This window comes from Diadema setosum, chromosome 17 (genome assembly GCF_964275005.1).
Source record: "Diadema setosum chromosome 17, eeDiaSeto1, whole genome shotgun sequence".
In the NCBI taxonomy this organism is placed as follows: Eukaryota; Metazoa; Echinodermata; class Echinoidea; order Diadematoida; family Diadematidae; genus Diadema; species Diadema setosum.
The window spans coordinates 22,422,609-22,444,096 of record NC_092701.1 but is presented as its reverse complement, the minus strand read 5'-3'; the positions used below and the strand labels follow the sequence as shown (position 1 = coordinate 22,444,096).

At 37.3% G+C, this 21,488-nt stretch overlaps 1 protein-coding gene across 1 annotated transcript; it reads left to right on the top strand.

Annotated features, from left to right (window-relative positions):
• The first annotated feature begins 5,060 nt into the window (after positions 1-5,060).
• Positions 5,061-12,427, top strand: LOC140240801 (tektin-like protein 1). The gene is made up of 5 exons (XM_072320577.1): positions 5,061-5,701; positions 8,602-8,706; positions 9,303-9,764; positions 10,127-10,336; positions 11,590-12,427. Exons 1-5 carry the CDS (start codon positions 5,306-5,308, stop codon positions 11,770-11,772), a joined length of 1,356 nt encoding a protein of 451 aa, XP_072176678.1. The 5' UTR covers positions 5,061-5,305; the 3' UTR covers positions 11,773-12,427.
• Positions 12,428-21,488: the final 9,061 nt, after the last annotated feature.

The following is a 21,488-nucleotide window of genomic DNA, read 5'->3' as shown; positions in this document are numbered from 1 at the left end:
ATCATCATCTCATCTAATTTTATGTACTAGTATAATAGGATGTGCCATGGTGTTGAGCAATGCTGCTACTAGTATTTAGTGGAAAGCTGGTCAGAATTTCAAACCCGTGCATCTTGTGGGTTTTTTTTTTTTTTCTTTTAGTTTTAGAGTGTCGAGTGATCTAAAAAATAATAGGTCCGAATACAGTTTTGTTCTTTTGAATTTAGAGTGCATGGCAGGGGCGGATCCAGGAATTCCGTAAAGAGGGGGCGTGTTTACAAAATTAAAGGGGGGCGCGCGTACCCCTCCCCCATTTTTTTCTTTTTATTTCTTTTGTTTCAACAAAAGATAAGGGGGGCGTGCGCCGGTTGTGGTCCTCCCTGGATCCGCCCCTGCATGAAGAGTAGGCCTATATTCATCACGGAGCTGCCTTGTATAAAATATAACACTTCGATCCAATCTGCGCAACTTAAATGTGTCATCCCATAAACATTATTAGTTTCGATCAACCGAACTCCATGATTTACAATCATGGCCGCTTTGGGACTAATTGCTTGCATAATTGGGCAATATGAGACAATGATTACATGTCAAATATTGCGAGTATATAGAAAGATCTGATTAACACTTATCCATGCATGCACATAGAGGTCTGCATGGTCTGAATGAGATAACATCTTTTTTTTCCGTCCCGATAAACTTTTTTTTTTTTATTGCTGATTTCTTTGCCTTTATTTTCGAGTGTTTTCAGTTAATTATAGAAAACCGTTCAGACAGAACTTTGTCATTAAACGTGACTGCAACCTATCATGAGTTTATTATAGCGGTGTATTTTTTTTTTCTTTATCCCGTTTGTTGAATGCTTGAGAGTGTCGGATTTTTTTAGAACAAAATCTTACTAACGATTTGTTAAATCTTAATAGAATTCTTTTGTCAAAATAAAGTAATGTGGTGCTGAGCTTCATTACCAGTCGCTGAATGGAAATCGAGTTTGAATTTGGCTCCAGGACTCAGTGGTATAGAGTACTTCCATACCATATAAGATGACGGCGTGTAAGCTTATATATACAGAAGCCCATTAATGTATTCTTACTCGAAAAAAATATACTCACTTATCTGTAACATTCATTTATATCAGTTTGGAGTCATGCCCCAAACAATGACCAATTTTGTATGCTGTACGAGAACATTGTTCTGAACGACTCTGGACAGACACATACTATTAAAAAAATATGACTGATCAATAAATCGTGACACAGCACTAAGCAAACCAATGGCAGTTTCACTAGGGCGCGCGCCGGGCATGCGCCCCCTCTTTTTTTTTTTTTTTTTTTTTCAAAACAAAATAAATCAAAAGACAATAATGGGGTGGGGGCATGCGGCCCCTTTAATTTTGTAAAGGCGCCTCCCCGTTACGGGATTTCTGGATCCGCCCCTGCAAACAAACAAGCAAACAAACAATCCGAGAAAGCACTCGTAAGTGATCACGAGGGTCATGACTATGTAACGTTATTTTTAATGAACTTTTCTGTTCGCACACACATTGTCTCCGACAAGATTTGTCTCTTAAACAAAAGAGTATATCATTATTTAACCAAGTAGACAAGAAAGTGCACACTCAGTATGGAGAGCAGGAGAATTTCATTTCTGCTGTTTGTTTGTTTGTTCGTTTTTCATAGAACGCAGCGTGCTTTATTGATAAGTATATATGAGACGTTAAGAGTGTATTACATTCCACAACTTTGCAAATTTATTTATAAGTCACCTTAGAATTACCAACTTAAAAAAGACCTGCGCTACCTACTCATAGTAGAGCTATTGAATAGGCAGTTGTGTATAGAAAGACCATGCAGCAATAGTGACCTTCAGGGGTAAGATGAATTTCAGCTGCTTGGTAACGATTATTGATCACAACATGACTTTTCAGTGCGATCCAGAGTCGCCGACACTGTACAAAACGGAAAAGAAATCAAAAGCAGTAGATACCGAAACTAAGAAAACCCATCCGTCTCTAAATCGTCCCGCGACCCCTGCCCATCGACTAATCAATGCACATCTTTAAGGACAATCTAACCGTCTAAAAAGTATGTACATTGAGAAATCGGTAGGTCCTTCTTTTTATTTGCTCTGAGCTGACGGTAGTCACACTTTTCAGTATAGCTACTGTAATAAAGGTAAAGAATACAGAAAAGACGTGCAGTTATTTTCTGTACTGAAGAATGTTAATGTTTGGCTTGTCTGTCGTAGACGTTGGTGAATGCTGTATTCTGAACTTGAAATAAAACCGGACCTCATCAGTCAAAAATAGCCCGAATCACAATAAACAGCTCATTCTTATAAGAATAGGCTATATTGTGCGCCATGCTAAAATGATCGTCTGTTGCCCGTTCTGCTTTAATTCTCATGCGAATACTTCAGTCTGATCGAACTAGTTGCGATCCACAATCGATCTCTTTTCAAACGATAGTTCGGCAGTGCGCTATGATAGTAGGCTACATGGATTATGGAGTCCAAAATAAACGAACATTCATTGCCATATGGACTGTTATAGCTTCTGCATAATGCGGGGCGAGGGTGGGGTGGGAGTGGATGATGAGCATAAATACTGCATCCTTCACGTTTTCTCTTGCTTCGGCTCTTGGTTCTACTAATGTCTTTTGTCTGAATTACAGTCATCAGCCCTTTCATTATTTTTTTTTTCATCCGCAACATTCCTCGCAAACTTCTGTCAGTTTTGATTTAGCTCTTCATTTCTTTTCTATGTAATGACTATCATAAGTGTTTTATTGTTTCAAATCAAGTGCTCTTGATCATCATTATTTCTTGTCTGTTAATGCATCATTATTATCATGGGGAGGGGTTTAAATAACCACCCCTCCCTGCTGGTTAAAATGGTCCGCTTGAGCAAAAAGACAACACCAAACAAACAAACAAAAAAAAAAGCTGAAACAATCATCGCAAAGCTCCAATTGCATCACATGTGAGTTCTTCTTCTTCAATTGCATCACATGTGAGTTCTTCTTCTTCTTCTTCTTCTTCTTCTTCTTCTTCTTCTTCTTCTTCTTCTTCTTCTTCTTTTAATGCAGAAAAAAGGTTATCCAATAGTGGCGAGCCAATGGAGTAAAATGGAGACAAAAGGGGCCTGAGTTTTCGATCCTATAGCAGCGAATCTTCGTCAGAAGCAAAATGGAAAACAGGTTCAAGACCCTTTTGATTCAATTTTTCTTTCTTTTCTTTTTTTTTTTAGATTTCAAAACCATAAAAGATCAAAGTCCAAACATATCTATATCCAACGTTATATCGAGTTACCTTTTTAATTTACATTTTCCCAAGTGTGCACCGGAACTTGGAATTTCAATTCTAAAGCTCCCTCGTGTGCCTCGATAGGCCTACCACGCTCCCTCCCACACCACTGGATCCACCTCTCTGTCGCTGCGCTTATCAGATATCAAAATGTAAAATTATTGATCAGCAAATGAGAAATCAGTTGACTATTCCTGAGCTTATTGTTTTTTTTTTCTTTAATAAACCATACGAACGTATTGCCTTAACTTTTGGGATTGAGGATTTACCAAAATATTCGATTAAAAGCGTAACCTCAGATTCAATTTCAATGCTAAAAACGCTCAGCTTATAGCTCCCTCTTGTGGGAGGGATGTTCCTCCCATAATACAGTACACCGCCGAGTCCTCTCGCTCAGTTGTTTTTGTGTTTCCTCAATTTAATATTGAACATCAAATTATTATTGGACCCTTACCCCATGGGAAAAAAAAATCTCATATAATGCGGCCATGGACTCGACTGACGTCTATCAGGGGCAGATCCAGGAATTCCAGAAAGGGGGCGCCTTTACATAATCAAAGGGGCGCATGCGGCTCATTTTTTCTTGTTATTTCCTTTGTTTAAAAAAAGGGGGCGCCCGGTGCGCTCCCGCTGGATCCACCACTGTCTTTAGCACCCCTTCACATTCATTACCAGAAAGCGACCAACCTGAAGGAGTGGTTGACATCTTACAGCAACACAAAATCCAAGACGGATGATGCTGCACTTGGTAAACAAAGAAAAGTTAAAAGAATTTAATAATTGCGGGGCATGAAGAAGATTGGAGACTTTTCGTTATGGATGATACATGCATCAAACAAAACTATCAAGGACAAAAAGATATTTTCACTTTTGAAATTAAGAATAGGTACCCTTCACAGACCATATACCCCAGTTTAATTCACTCCAACAGAAAGGTCCACTCTAAATCTCCCATTTTGAAGCGCCAATAAAAAAAAAATAGAAAAAAAAATACTTACAGTAGGGCCTGCGGCCCTGATCCTGATCATAGTCATTATACGCTGCTAAACCTATTAGTTCTAAGTGTACTTACCACTCTACTTCAATAGCCTTTTTCCTCTTTCTTTTTTTTTTTTTCTTTACATAATACTTTCCGGGTATTTATGGGAAGAAATGGAAGAAGAAATGCTGCATTCTAGGAGAACTTAAAGAAGAAAATAAGAAAAAGAATGAGAAGAAGACGACGACGAAAGGAATGAGAGAAAGGAGGAGGAGAAGAGATCTAGAAGAGTCAAGAATTGTAAAACAAAAAGAAGTAGAAGAAAAAAGAAAAGAAGAAATGAGCAGAAATGAAAAGAGAAGAAAAGGAAGATAAAGATTTCGAAGACGAATTATAGACAAGTAGAAGTAGACAAAATTTCATTTTTGCTGCGTGGCATGGTAAGTGTAACTGTAAGGGAAAACACCCGTAACAGACTTCTTCTATGGCAAACATTATGATCTGGATCATTATTTTCTTCTACATGGTTATAATAGTAACAACTTATTCATGCGTGCTGAGGTGAAAGCGAAATACACAATGCAAAACAAGCTTCAACAAAAGATTGCAATGTTAGAGAGGTGAGAAACCGATAGACAAGCCAATCGCGTTCGATGTCTTGTACAAGGGAAGTGACGTGTTCTATTGACTATCGTTCCACGCGAGTGGTCGAGACGATCCCATGACAACAGGATGTAGCAACAGACGCCGCCTCTGTGATTGTGTGGTTGCTGCTTGCATTAGCTCTCGCAGTCCCACACACACAAACACATGCATCGTGCACGTATTATACATGGATAGTACCGGGTTGACCGTGTGGAGCTCTCCTGCCTAGCACCGAAAGCATTGTTTTGAACACGCGGGATACAAAACACCGGTTCCCGCTACACTGCATCCCAGCATCAACTAACATTGCTACCCAAGAATCCAACATTTAACAAGGTTTAGTATTTTTTTCAATATGATAGAGTGAAGAAAACTTCAAAGGAACACCAATTTTTCAAGATGATGGCCACACGCACACGCACGCAAATTCCCCTGGCTACCGCCACGGTAGGACCGCAGAGCTGGAGCGATGCCACCGTAAAAGAAATGAAGGTGTCGCAAGCAGCAGTGGACAGAGCCGACAAAGTTCAAGATGTTGGACGTTCATTAGACGCTTTGCCATCGCTAAGAGACAATTGTGCCCAGCAAAGCAACACAGTTGTACACCAATATGTCAGGGAAACTAGGGTGTCACTCGTCAAACTTCGAGACAGTTTTTTGGAAACAAACGAGGAGGTCAAAAGTTTGCTGCGAGGCAAGGAAGCACTGGAGAAGAAATTGGAACATATTCGCAAGGACATTTCACTCAATAAAATGAGCACAGAAGTCAGATGCACGCGACCATCGAGGGAAAAGGTAATTTGCTGTTAATATAGAAAACTACTTGCAATCAGAAAATTATGATCTTCAATTTCTAACGTTTAATAGACTAAAAAGAGTAATCTAAATGATACTCTAACGTTAGAGTCTAAGTAGGCCTACCCTAACATTTAATAGGTTCTAGTTGCAGTTACTCGAGGTAGGCCAACATGAATTGTATTAACGTTCAACTTTACTAGATTCTAGACCCTACGTTAGGAGTAAAATGGTCATCTTGGTGTGAACATATCAAGGACTACGACTACGAGTACGACTTGATGACAGTGTCAGTGTTCATTGCAGTTGCAGTGAAGAAAAATGAAAAAAAAAAATGGCACTGAATTGATAGTGATACTGATAGACAGGGTTAAAATAGCCTACCATTGATAAACTATGCAGAATCTTTTTGATACATAGTCATAGACCACTATTTACCAATGTTAAATTAACTTGAAAAACAAGAATCTGTATGTTAAATTAACTTAAAAAACAAGAGTCACTGAAAAAAACAAACAGGTAGAAACTTTCTATAGAGTTCTATATGTTACTTCTAGATCTGTAAACTGCTCCCTGTCGCCATTAATCATGCTGTATCTGTATGATTCCACTTCTGTGATGTGTTGAGCCTCCTCTGATGTATATTGTTACTCCTACAAGTGTACAGAATGTTTATACTCTACACATGAAAGTTCGAAACTGTTTCGTCCTTCCCATGATGATGATGATATAGTGTATTATTTTTTATGTGTCTGGTACTCTTTTCTATTTGTCATAAGTTACTACTAATGTACTACTCTAGGTGCTTATACTGAGAAGTCTACTCTGTGGCCCACAAATCCCTGGTACACTTATTTGTTTGTACTACAAGTAGAGATTACTTTGTAGTGTTACAGTACAGTAGACACCTACCGGGTATATTTGTTTTGACACTTTCTCAGGACCTTTTCTGTGCAAGCATCAAAAACTTCAACACTTTAGAAGTTAAGAGCAGTTAAGAAATATCACCATCATTATCAATTTAATTCATGTAATGACAATATTCCAAAGGAGACTTTTCAAATATGCTTGAACCAAAAATAGAAAAGTTTTAAAGAGAACTGTTGAGTTCAAGTTTTTGTCAGTCTTCATTTCTTTAGGTGGCAGTTTAACATGTAATGAGAACATTTCAGTAACAGTACCTTGATCGGAAATATGAGGTTAAGATTCTGCATAATTTTTCAGGGAAACAGAACAAGTCTAACACGAGTATTATATATTTGAAAACACTGTATTCTCCAGGTTAAGTTATAAATGTTTGTTGCTTCATTATTATTCCAAAGACAGAAACTACAGGTTATGTTCCTATAACAATAATAAAGATATCGGAAAAGGGGATGAAGAATTAAGAAGACCTATTCTTAAGTTGTACATAGTGCTGAAATATATTCACAGAGTATTGAATGTGCTTCATTTGTCTGGAAACGCACTGCTAAATTGCCAGTAGGACTTGAAACCTATTTATGTATTCAATCAACTCTTTGCTGTCATTGATTTTGTGTTTGTACAAGGCATCTTTATAATGTGCCCTTTGTGAGCTTGCACTCAAAAAGTGGATTTCCTAGCAACAAACCTACATGTATTGATGTTGACTGTGCAATTCTTCCACTGTATGCTGCACAGAGAAATAGAAGGCTGTCATTGGGCTCATAGAGCCATTGCTTTCATTTAAGCACACTGAAATATAGTAAGTCTATGTGTGTGAAGGAAGAGTCTGCAAACAAAGTATCAAATACATGTAATTGTTCAAGCATTTACAATCTGTTAAGGCCACTCCAACATTGTTGGTGCTAAAGTGTCCATATAGCATAGAACACTGGCAGTACAGAGTTAGCTTTTTCCCTGGCAGCAATCCTACCCCTTTCCTAAGTAAACAAAGGATCACTTAGCTGCGCCTACCCTTTGGTTAAAGATTAAACAAAGGATACTGTTCTGCTTGGCAACACAGTTTCTACACAGTTGTCATCAAAGCTCAAATTGCCATGGATACACTGTTTTAAATGACTTACATGTACAGTCTGTATCTCTCTCCCTTCTCCCTCTTTCTCTCTCTTTCTGTCGTCTTCCTTTTCCATCTTTTGCTTTCATTCTCTCTTGTTCTCTTATGTACAATTGGGTCTGTGTAATTCTTACTTGAAATTCAAGCCCAAATTACTTTTGATTAGTGAGCTCTGTGAGAAATCATGATGCATGTATTTCTTTAAGCCTTTCTTTTCCATGAGTGCATAATGCAACTTCCAAAAGAAAAGGTGTTTCATATACAGGTACATGTAGATTTAGAGCACAATTGACATGACAACCATAATTAGGAAGATATACAATGTTTTCCACATGATGACAGCTACTGTATCATCTGATGTCTGTGGCAAAAACATGTGAATACCTCCCAAATGCCCTTGTGTAGCGCACAGACATAGAAATAATGTTGAAAATCAAATGAAAGACTTGTAATGATTGTGGCAGTATAGGCTTCTGTTACCGGGTACATATTCAACCATACTGGTCAACAAGTCTTCCCTACTACTACAAAGTGTAGGAGAGAAAATGTGTCTCAAAACCCATGGGTGATGGAAGACTGTGACCCCAAGGTAGAGTCTGTCTGCTACAGTACATGCATAATGATAGTAATGATAATGATATTTTTGAATGTTGGTAGATGTGTTGGGTACACTGTATGAAGTGTTAGAAAGAGAAAGGAATAAGTGTATTAAGATGTGACAACATGCAATGATAGTGATGATTTGATTGATTAACTGGATTGAACAAGGAAGTATTTGAGCAAACCCTAGCAAACCATTCATTTTGTCACCTCTATAATGTATATTTTCATCTTCTCATCCTCTCTTTCTGTCTTCCTTCAGGAGCGAGACGGGGCAGACAGTCTCCTGGACAAGGAGCTGCGTCACCTCTTTCAGCTGAAGAAAGCTCTGGAGCTGCAGCTACGCTCTGTCCAGAAGCAGTTGCAGGTAAAATTCACTTGGCCAGTATGACTATTCACTTAGGGCACAACATTATGGATGCAATTTTTCTCATGTACATCTATTCGCCATCATATTATATATTTCTAATTTACACTGCAAGGCATAATTTTCCTGGTATCGCATCAATTTGCTATACATTTTGAATATGACTGCTGTACACAGTGTCGTTTGTGTAAAACTTTCACTGCATAGAATTGTTTACTGAAATTATCTTCAAAACACTAGCCCATCAACTGAAATCATACAATATCAAGAAGGGAAATTATTCCCTGCACTGTGACATATTGGTAGGTATATATAATGTGCTATATTCATACCTCTGTATTACCAGTTACCTTGTTTATTGAGCTTTTGTTACTTTGTGATATTTAGGCAACGACATTTGCATATGATATGACACTTATATGCATATATGCAGCTAGGCAGTTTTACCATAACTGTTCAATGATTAATAAGACCTTATGCAAAGGGTCACTGCTGGCAAACAACAATCTCACCACCTGTCCAAAGTTGTTTGGAATCTTTTAAGATATATGCACTATGACATTTGTTGTCTTTTTAATTTTCTGATTCTGTCTTAGGTCTTGGACCAGTCCCGCAAACGCCTCAGTGCAGTCATCCAGGAGAGGAACCGAGTCCTGGACCTCCTTTGCCATGCTGTTTCGTCCGTCAATGGCCGTGCCTCCCGCAACAGTGGCCGAGTCTCTCGCCAGGAGAAGACCATGACCTTTGGCGCCAATGGCATCGGCTACACCCGGCAGATTGACATGAATGCCAACAACCTCTTGGGCCGGGCCGCCTCACCGCAAGACGGTGCTGCCGACAGACAAGGCTCCAAGACGCCACCGCTAGACCCGCTGGGACCTTTCACACCGGAGGCAGCCGCAGCCATCGCCCAGGCACGGGAGGCGCGACAGCGATCCCAGGTCTTGCGGAAGGAAATCAGGGATGCCATTGAGAACACGGAGCAGCTGCAACAGGCTGCTCACCGCGCCGTCAATGACGGTATGAACCGTAAAGTTGCCGAGACAGTTACACTGAAGGTAAGTCTGATTGGATTAACATGTCTCAGTAAAAGTCCAAGAGAGTAGTAATTCAGATGGGTCACATTTTAGGAATCGCATTTCCTTTGTGTCTGATGTGATATACTTCTTACAAAGTGTATATCACAGAAAACGTTTTCAAAGAATTATGAAGATTTCTGTTCTATCATTTTCATTTTTTTCACAGAGAGTGTAAAATCTTTGTCTAAATCTAAATGCTTTTATAAAGCTACTGAGTAAGTTAAAAGATGGCAAACAAACAAAGAACAGACAGAGAACTTGATGCATAGAAAAAGGTGAGCCCTCAGTGGCTCTTTTCTGGAACAAAGTCTTTCACACACATTCTGTACTTGTCATCACAGCAACATCTGACAGTATCGGCCGGAGAGAACCGACATGCAATTCACAGGGCCCAGCGCTGGTATGATGCCACTGAAAAGGCACTTGGCTACACCGTGGGACCAGAGATGCAGTCTGACCTGGAGACCCGGGAGAAGCTGACACGTCCCCTGGTACGGGTATACCAGCGACACCCTGGCACCAACCTCCCAGAAGCCCAGGACATCATTAAGGTATGTAAAGTTAATGCAGTTTGTAATAATGAATGTCTTTATGAAAATATGTTGGGCCTATGTAGACCACATTCTAGTGACACTTGAACATAAATTTCCACATTTAGAGGTCATGTTTCCTTGTTAGGACGATTTGTGATATTAATACTGATATTAATCTCCCATCATGAACAACGGTAGCAATCATAAACACACAACTCGGGAATAGCATAAGGTCACAAGGATAATTGTGATAATCACATGTTTCTGTTACCCCGAGACATCCTTGTTTATGGTGAGTAACATTCAGTATTTGTTTGATAGATACTTTATTTTCTGCAAATCAATATATACATAAATTACATAATCATGAACATGGGAAACATACAAAGTATATTTGAAACGGAGTCGTTTGACTTGCATAAACAACGATATAGAAGGAAATTAATGATATAATATTACAGTATGCATGTCTATGCAGCAGGGATTACCGGTACAATAACAATATCATATTTAAGAAGCGATAATGCAGAGGGCCGCCATTGTAAGCATTGCTTGAAAAGATGGCCGGCCCGAGGAAAAGGTAGGGACATATTAGATTCGTAACAATACAAATTCTGCTGCGAAGATAGCAGGGGAAAATAAACTCTGATGTGTGATGGTGGTGAATGTGCGTGCAAGTGCTTGAAAGTGCACAGGGGCAGATAGGCTGGAATTTAGAATAATAAAATTGGTTTGCTGGAAGAGCAAACCAATTTTTGAGTATTTCAGCAACTCGAAGCCTTTTTACTACAGGGATTGTGGACTGCCTGTCTATATGAAGATTGGAAAAGAAAGATAGCCTGCAACCTTGCTTACACTTTCCCCCTTTCCCTCTCAATCCCTCTGCTGTTTCCTCTCCCTTGACCAAAAACAAACGCAAATGTTAAATACTTCACTTGAAGTTGACAATAATATTCTGTATTTTTTAGTCTAGATTATGCTGTTGTTCTGTAACCAAAAGTCTTGTGCATTACCATAATGATACACCATATATTTAGCAAGTTTTTTTTTGTGAATCAGGACTTCTCAACAATTTCACAAGTTGTAGATTAGTAATCAAGGAATGCAGTAATGAATGGATAAATGTATGTGTGAACATCGCATTCATCTCGGGATCAGCGTTAATATTTTTGTGTGGTGTTAAATTCATGAGTAACATCCGACTCCTGAAATTCGCGAAAATATAAAAACCTTGCTCTTAGTCTCATGTTCTTCTTTCTACCCCATCCCAGGGGGCTGCCGGTCTTGACGAGTCCTTGCTACAAACCAGCCGCAACATCGGCCTTCTTCAGATGGCCCAGTCTCGACTCCAACACGACATCCGCCACAAGCAGGCAGGCGCCAGCGTGGACTCCTCCATCGTCCGCATGCGCCGCCGCCTTGCCAACCACCGATGGGTCATGGGCAGTGTGTAGGACTGGATGTGCTATGTCCATGTTAGCCTATGGCGCTCTGTTAATTAACTCTATACCGCATCAAACATAGCTTGAAGAAGATGATAGTGTTATTTCTTCATCATTTTTTTTCCCTCCAGCATTGCAGCAAAATTGACATGGCATTGAAAATCATGTCAAATAGAAAGAAGAAATGAAACACCCATTTTTTTTTTTTTTTTTTTTTTATTCAGGTCAATATTCAAATTCATATGAAACTATATGAGAAGTAAGATTGCATAAAGAGAAGAAAATTATCGTCTCCTCTTGACATCTTGCATCTTTCATCTCATAGACAGAGAAAAAAACGATCATTTACTGTTGGTAAAGTGTGACTGATCATGTAACTGAGTAATTCAAATCATTTTGGCTGAAATGCCAGCACCAAAATCAATCACATAATAGAATGTGATGCAATAAATAAGATGATAACTTTTAATGTACATTGAAAATGGATGCTAGTAAAATCTGCATGCCATTGTGGTAATCTCACAATGTTCTGTTGTGAATTCTTTACTGTCATTGATTTCATCATGTCCATTAAAGGCATTTTGGTGTCTTTAATTCTGTCTTATATCTGTAAGTGGGAGGGATCATGTGGTGTGGGTTGTAAGTTGCAAGATTTCGGGTGTTGCTCAGTTTGTCATAGTTGAATATCAATTTACACGTATGACATTCCATCAGTGAATACGTACTTCAGAGGGCATCAATTTTGCATTGTATTATTTAATATTTTCACAAAGGAAAATTCATGAACCTCTTTGCTAGGTCTACAAATCAGAGTGATTTCTTGCATTCGCATGTGTTTATACAGAGTTACACATATAGAATGTATTGTAGAGTCAGTTATTGTCATGTCAAGATATGCCCTCTGATTAGATTCCAAAATTAAGTCATATGAGAAACATAAATCAATATACAATACAATTAGTGTTTGGTATGCTCTTCCTGTACGGTTCAGAGCGCTCATGAAATTACAGAAATAGGACATTCTAAATGCAGTTCAGAATGATAAATGAAAACGATTTTGAACCAGCTTCAGTCTATCATATGGACATTACAATATATGGCAAAGGTGGTTCCTTTTGCTTCATATTCTTTGATATTAGGCGAAGAAGATAAACTTCACCAATATGCATAAGTGGACATAATTGCTTTAGAGTGTATGGGAGATAGGACATCCGCACAGTGATGGGGCTGGGTATTTCAAGGTGAACTCTATACTTGTCTTGTATGGCATCACTTTACTTGTTTTGGTTTGGCACCAGTCTTTGATACACACCGTGATACATTGCAGTTATTATGAGTCTTGCAGTTTTGCAGTTCCTGCACAGGCACTCCTGAGGGACTAAAATGCTTAAAGGTCCAGTTTACCTTTGGGAGCAGTGATTTCAAAAATTTTCAAGATATCATATTTGATGCATATGTGTAGGTCTGTTGTATTATAAAACATCCTACCATATGAAATATTTGCAGTAAAACTTAAAATATAAGGAGATATCAGGGTTTTTCTCAATAAACCGTAACTGTATACGGTTTAGTCTGGAAATTTTTTTATTATAACTATTGTTCACATTTTGTGTATTTAACAACACTTAACATCGATTATACGGATTCAAATTTTGACAGTGGTTGTTTCTATCCCTAACTCACATTTTAGAACTATTTTATAGCACTAATGCTTTCATCTGCAAATGGTAAATTATGCCTTTAACCCCCTGAGGATAAGCTGATTAGGCGATAACACACTCTTTCCATCTGACACCTACCCGAGTGTACTCGGGACCAAAGTTCAAAGGGTTAAGAAGATACCAGGCCTGACAATCAGATTCCGCGTTCATTCAATTGTAGCATGCCACTGTCTCTCCTGAAGATTTCTTGCTTTGTGATCATAGAAGGGGCTTATGTTTTTTCTTGAGAAGTGCTGTTCCATGCACAAACTGGTATGTTGTTGTTGGTTGTTTTTTTCTCCAGTTGTTGGAGATATGGATGAATGTTTTTTGCTGTGAAGGTAAATGAGCTACAATTATCAAAGTGTTTCCTCTTAAAAAACAACAGCAAACAAACATAGAATTTACCTAAAAGCACTTTAAAACCTGAAAACCTCTACTGACATTAAAATCTATCAATGTTATAATCTCCCGAGAGCCAACCCACATTCATTTAAAGCAATATGTGTACTAACCAAAGTAAGCTAAATAAAATGAGGTTCCTGATGGGTATTCTATTGCAACAGCTTATCATCCAAGACAACTAACCAACAACCCCCCCCCCCCATGTACGAACTATAAATTCATTCAAAATTCAGATGGAATATTTAATTATGATATGAAGCACCTGCCAAATGTGAACCTTGTGGTTATGATATAAAAGGATAATTGTTCAGCTAAAACTGATGCTACCATTCAAAAAGAGCAAAATTTTTTCCTCCTCAAAAAGTAAGGGATTCAGAATTTAACACGGAAGTGTCGTACTTTTTTCAAACCATTTATGCTACATAAAAATTGGATGATGATTGCATTATTATTACATGGATATGATTAACAGTGAGAATATAAGAATCTAATTATGGTAAAGTACATCTAGAGTGTAAAATTTGTAGAATACTCATATTTAGACATATTGAATATATACTACTAAATTTGTGTGTTCTGCCCAGTTGCACTATAGCACATATCGTAACAAACACATGCACGCACCACACACACGATATTATCATGGGGCATTATTTACTTCGAGTCATCTTCACTTATCAAGGTCTGTTTTTAACATATTGTCATATTTAAAAGCTTATTCTAATATGCTTAACCTAATTTTCAATGTTGCTTACATCTGCAGAACTTAAGGGGGAAAAATGCCCAATGAATGATCAGTCTTAAGTTATTGAGTATTATAATATATTAAAGGTTTTTAGTTGCTATTAGGTCATTTATGTGACAGAATTGTACTTATTTTTTTTTTTTTGTGCAAGAATGTACAGCTGTATAATAGCTGTAAACTTTGTAGTGTATGATCTTGACATTAAAAAAACAATGTTATTAATATTAGTGATGTGCTAACATTACATTTTTTTTCTTTGTCAATAGGAAATTAGATAATGTATATTGCCATATCACATTATGTGCCTATAGTCAGAATATTTCTGAAATTTTGCCATGTCTTGTAAACTTGCTGCTGCTTTTTATTGTACATATCTCTCTACTCTTGGTTAATATGGAGACATATGTTTCCGTCCTCAGTAGTCGTGCATGTGCTAATCTTCTCTTCCGTCCAAATAACTACGCTTTATCAATCTGTAAAGAAATGGAAATGTATCAAGCCATATTCTTTCTACTTTCTATGCATGAATTTTGTAATGTGCTTTCCAGAATGTGTATATGCAATTATGTAAATGATGTTTAAAGTGATGTGACATAAATGATGGTAATTGAGCCAGTGGTTATCAAACTCATCCTGTCAGATTTGGACAGAATATATTCATTTCATCATCAGTATCTATCATGTCACTTATCTGAGGAAAAGAATTGTAGAAAATAATTTGCAATGGTTAATTTACAACGAAACATAGATAATATCCATGATTGCAGCTTACTTGTTCACACAGTTACATCAGGCAATTTGGATTTTATTGGCATATCGGTGTCAAGTCGAGTTATCCTGTGCCGTAGTTAGCAAGCATAATGTACCAGATCCATCAATATCTACTTATCAATATTGAAATGCTATAAATAATACATCAAGTGCTTTTTTTTCAAATAGATATCAGGTCACTTGTACAAATCTGAGGTTTCCTAGCTCACCATAATGTCTCATTTCAAATTTTCACTACCACAACGAATTTGCAATACTTGTTCCTTATGTTTCAGTGCAGTGCATACTGGTGACAATAAATTCTATTGGTATGTAAAAACAAACAAACAAACAAACCTACAATTGACTCACGTTTATTGTCCCCGCCGAACGAGTTCGAGCAGGGGACTATGAAACAGGCTCTGTATGTGTGTGTGTCCGTGTGTCCATCCGTGTGTCCGTCCGTGTGTCCGTCCGTGTGTGCATCTGTGTGTGATCAAAATCTTCAATTTGCTACTTCTCTGTCATTTATGAGCCAAGTTTGATTCTGTTTGCTTTATATGATAGCACTACATGAGAGCTTTGAAACTTCTACACAGAATTTCAGTAGTGACCTTTGACCTTGACCTTTGACCTATATTGTACATTTTGCAACAAAATGCTACTCCTTCGCCATTTCTAACCGGATTTTGATTCCGTTTGCTTTATGTGATGGCACTAGGTGAGGGCTTCAAAACTTCTACACAGAATTTTGACCTTTGACTTCTTTGACCTTTGACCTTAATTTTTGACCTACATTTTGTTGTACAATTTGCCACAAAATGCTACTCCTTCGCCATTTCTAACCCGATTTCGATTCCGTTTGCTTTATGTGATGGCACTAGGTTAGCGCTTCAAAACTTCTACGCAGAAATTTTGACCTTTGACTTCTTTGACCTTGATTTTTGACCTATATTGTACATTTTGTTACAAAATGCTACTTCCGGCGGGAACATATATTACGCACCGCGTAATTTCTACTTTTCCTTGTTGTGCATGTGCACTATGACTGTTAGATGGTATGAAAGGGTGAGAGTCATTTGTTTTGACTCATTATCAACATGAAAATTAGTGTATCATTTGTGTTTGTATATATATATATATATATATATGTGTATGTGTGTGTGAGTGTTTGTGTGGTTGGGTAACGAAACTGAAAAAAAAAACCCAAAAAACCTGAAGTTGAATTGTTTAGGAATGTAGTGGAAGAGGTGAAAATAGTAGGAATATATTTTACACGAAATTTGAAACAGAACAGATTTAAATTACAAACATATATTAAGTAAAATAAAGAGACTTGAAACAAAGGAATCTAAGTACAATTGGTTACATGCAACCGCTGAAGACTTTATATTTTATCCAAATTAAATAACGTTTCCTCTCTTATTATTGTTTCAAAATTTATTTCAAAGGAGGTGGAACGCATATCTTTTGATTTTATATGGGGTGGAAAGGAAAGACTAGAAAGGAAGATTTTGTATCAGAATTATGAGTTCGGAGGGATGAGAATGACATTACAAAACATTTATTAAAACTTAAAAGAGTTATGTGGCTTAAACGCCTACTTGAGTAAATTACTACTGGAGTAAATTATTCAGGATGGAAGATTTAATTACTTCGGCAGGGAATTTGGGGGAAGATATGCATATTTTTATGTGATTTTGATTTTGATAAAATGAATTTGAACAATTTGGCTCCTCTTTATAAGGAAATGTTAAAAGTGTGGCAAGAAGTGGATAACTGTAGACATTTTGAAGATAATAAAATAACCCCATTCTTTTTAATAATAGACATATTTGAATGAGAAATAGAATGATATTTGATGGTGATTTATTTAAGAAGGGGGTTGTTCAAATAGATAATATAGTGGATGGACTATATACATATTATGAAATCGCATTTTTATTTTTGGAATTGAGGTATTGAATGCAAAGGATTATTGTAATTAATGGTATATTTAATGTTATTCCAAATGATTGGAAAATGAGAGACCACATGCAAGTTGACGTTCACAATTTTGGTATTAGATTAAAAACTGGGGGTCAAATTGACACATTGTCTAATTTGAATTCTAAGAAACTATAATGATTATTTTATTAGACAATTTCAGGAAGATATGTAATTTACAAATACGAGATAGGTGTAATCAGTACAATTTTTGAGAGTAAGCCGTACAGTAATTTGTCGTAAGTACAGGGAATTTCAATACAATCACAGATTTTGATTTGCATCTGATAAATCATGTTCATTTTGTAGAAGGGTGAGACATATTCACATATCTGTTTTGTGAACAAGTTCAAAGAACTTGGCAAGAAATAATAGATAGATTAGATTTGAGGGAAATACACATCAGGGGCGGATCTAGCTTTGTCCCAAGGGGAGGGGGTTTCAGGGGCTGAGCTGGGTATTGCGAGTGAAGTGAGCAAGGGGGAGGGGGAGGGTGTGCGATTTTAAGCATACTGCATGCTCTATTTTTCTTCCCCCCCCCCCAAAAAAAAAAAATAGTAATAATAATTTGGGGGGGGGGGGGAGCTGCAGCCCCACCAAGCACGCCGGAACCCTTTTGTTTGTTTGTTATTGTTGTTGTTGTTGTTGCGTTTATTTGTTTGTTTTTTTTTTTGGGGGGGGGGGCAAAATCTCGACGGGGGCACATTATCTTTTTTTTTTATGTGATGGTTTGAGATCCTCGGCGAGGGAGTGAAGCAACCGAGCTGGGGAGGGTATCGGAGGGGGAATACCCCCTCCCACGGTAGGGACTTTTTGTAAAAACACAGTTTAAAAGTCGCGTTTATAGAGCATTTATCTCAAATTTCTAGGGAATTAAACATGGTAAAAAAGATTACTGAGAAAGGACTATGATCATAACTTATGAAAACTATATTATACAAGTACGGGCAAAGCGAGCGAGCCACTCTCACTTTGCCGTTCGTCTGAAATGTATTCATAAAAAGCTTAAACGTGATCATATTGTTCGAGCAATACAAATTATTCTTATATTACTAGAAAGCATATAGAGGAAAAGGACAAATTAATGTAAGGTTTACTAAAGGTATTTTTCAAGGGGCACACTTGAGAACACGAGGCTACCATAAGTAAACATCAGTGTATAGATATGATAATGTATATTGTTAGTGTATTATAATTTTTAGTTATGAAATTGACAACTTTTAGACAAGAAAAGTGTATTTATCGTTCATTTTTGTTTGGTTATTAACTTTTGATAACTATATAACATAATGGACATATTATCATGGACAATTGCGTTTTCCTATGCACATTAAATTTTTACCTGACAGCCCGAGGTGTGTGTGTGTGTGTGTGTTTATGTGGGGGGGTTAAACCCCGACCCCCCCCCCCCCCCCCCTCCGTAGATCCGCCACTGGACATCTGTGACTGGAATTTGATTTTTATGGGGATCCAAAGAAATTATCATAGAATCAAAATGTGCAATTCCATTATTTTCATGTTTTCTACATCAAAGGGAGTGCTTCCTTCGACGAACGAAATTTCAATGATGATTTTAGATGGTAAAGATCAAGAAAAGGAATTAGCGATTAAAACTTGTGAATTTTATACGTTTATTGAAATGGGAAGAGTTAGATATTTAGGGAATTTAAGTACAGGACTTTGTTTTTATTGAACTTTTTTTTTCCATTTGGTCAGCAGACTGTATGATGTTATTGTTTGGGTTTTGGTTGTTGTTTGTATTTTTCTACTTTCTTACACACCCATAATTAATGCTTCTCTGGCAGTATCAGCACTGTAATTTTGTAAATTGTGAGCGGGTTCACCGGATATAGGGTTGGGTGTGTGTGTTTGTGGGGGGGGGGGGTGTCTTCTGAGTTCCCTTCTGTTTGATGTGGTTATTTCTTTTCCCTTTTTACATACAAAATTCTTTCTTTTTCATTCGTAATATTGACAATGTGGAATTTATGTTGTTATAATGAAATCTGTGCCATCTTGTCATGAATTAATTTGTATATTGTTTCTGTGAAAAAGAGAGAAAGATAAAAGATTGCATAACAAAAAACGTGTGTGTGTGTGTGTGTGTGTGTGTGTGTGTGTGTCGGAGAGAGAGAGAGAGAGAGCAGAAAGGGAGTTGAGAGAGGGAAACGATGAGGGAAGGAAAGTGTGAGAGGGGAGAGATCGAGGGTAAGAACGATTTAGGTAATGACGTTAGTAATATTTTCTATTTGAATTAATAAAATTCTTTAGTAACAGTTTCTAATTTTCACTAAATTATCCATCTTATCATGAAGTGTAAAAAAAAAATAGAGATTCAACATTAAATGCAGAGTGGTAGATGTATATAAATATCATCAATCCAGTCAATGTATGTAGTGCGATGTTTGGAGCTATACAGTATACAACAGAAAAATGGTCATGTATATTGGAATGTGCAGTGTGCGTATTCATTCGTGTCAATTCAATATACGTGTGTAAAAATTGTGTAATTATCTATCAAAATTTTCATTTATGTGTTCATGATGTCCTTTCTGACATTATGATATTCTTGGTGCAAATTAGTCTTTTGACTGCGAGACAAGAGTGCCTCAGTAAAATATACTATTCATTCCCTTATCTAACGTCTTATTTATCATAATGACGCACACCCAAGTATAATCGATTTAATAATACATGTATAAGCGCATTTCATAACGGTAGCCAATACATGCGCTCGAGAAAAATGTTGCAACCGAAACATTATCATCTTAGGGTTTGGGAATACGTACATGACAAACTTTCTCTTCATTAGATTCTGGAAAGCGAAAGACGTGCTGTAAACTCAACAGATCTATCGGTATCCAAGAAAGTGCTAAGTGGATAATCAAACCAATATTCACGGTGTACCACTCTAACTTCTGCTGTAAAATGCAGTAGATCATCTCTAAAATCTTGCCGGAGATTGCAAAATGAGCTATTGATATGCATTGTAGACCTATAAAACTTGCGTTTACATGTTCACATGGAAAACGTAGACCCAGACAGTTTCAAGAATTAGTCTTGAACAATAAAAGGTAGAATTTGCATCCAGCCCTGCACTCAGGAAAGACTGAAATAGTTATGAAGACCAAGACGAAGAAGAAGAAGAAGAAGAAGAAGAAGAAGAAGAAGAAGAAGAAGAAGAAGAAGAAGAAGAAGAAGAAAGAAGATGAAGATGATTAAGAAGAAGATTAAGAAGAAGAAGAACAAGAAATGTAAATGATTCATTAGGCCTACGCTTTTCTTCCGTTCGTACGCACTCTCTGTCTAACTTAGATAAGTAGTAAGCTATCTATAGACCTACCAAGAGACTGTGTTAATTGAATTTCATTGAGACTGATCTTAAGTGAGGCTATCTTTCAGGATTTCACTTTTATTTTGTTTCCAATGGTAAACCAAATTTCGAATTCAGAGCAATCTCTGTAAACATTCCAAAATGTTTTTATGCAGTCTAGTATCCATGGGAATCTCAAATGCAAACGGGGAATCCGATCATTTGAGGATTCCGATCTTCAAAAAACAAACAAACAAACAAACAAACCCAAACAAACAAACAAACAAACAAACACACACACACAAACGAGAAACACAAACAAACAACGTCTACGAATTTGTTAACAATTTTCCTAGATGTATAAAAGATCACAAGTGGTATGAGCGAAAGCAAAATACAATATAAAAAAAAAATATATATATATATATATATATATAGCGGATACCAGAAGGAAAAGAACATGATAATATACAGGTTGTTCTACAGTGTGAAATTCGGTGTTTCGAAGAAGAGTTATTTTCATCAACAACACTCATCTCGTATTACATAATGCTGTCTATGACATCATTGTCCACTTTTAATCATTGCGCTATTCATGGACTCGCATCTGACGCCGTCGAAGGAAAACGCTTGTCTTTGTTGTTATTTTTCTTTTTACTATTTGCTTACTGCCACTGACGATCTCGCGTACTAGTATTATGCTCGCCCGCCATCCGCGCGCCTCGTACCCTACACATTAGCACACTGTGTGTGTACAAATGTCAAATCTGACTGTGTGTGTGTAGGGCGGGTGTACGTGTGTAGCCTAGCACACAGGTGTAGCATTGGCCTA

What these genes read in the sequence shown, in the direction of transcription:
- LOC140240801 (XM_072320577.1), top strand. Translation starts at nt 5,306, where the DNA reads ATGATGGCCACACGCACACGCACGCAAATTCCCCTGGCTACCGCCACG. An exon ending in CGCGACCATCGAGGGAAAAG is followed by an intron (nt 5,702 to 8,601) that starts GTAATTTGCTGT and finishes GTCTTCCTTCAG; the next exon opens with GAGCGAGACGGGGCAGACAG. An exon ending in AAGCCCAGGACATCATTAAG is followed by an intron (nt 10,337 to 11,589) that starts GTATGTAAAGTT and finishes ACCCCATCCCAG; the next exon opens with GGGGCTGCCGGTCTTGACGA.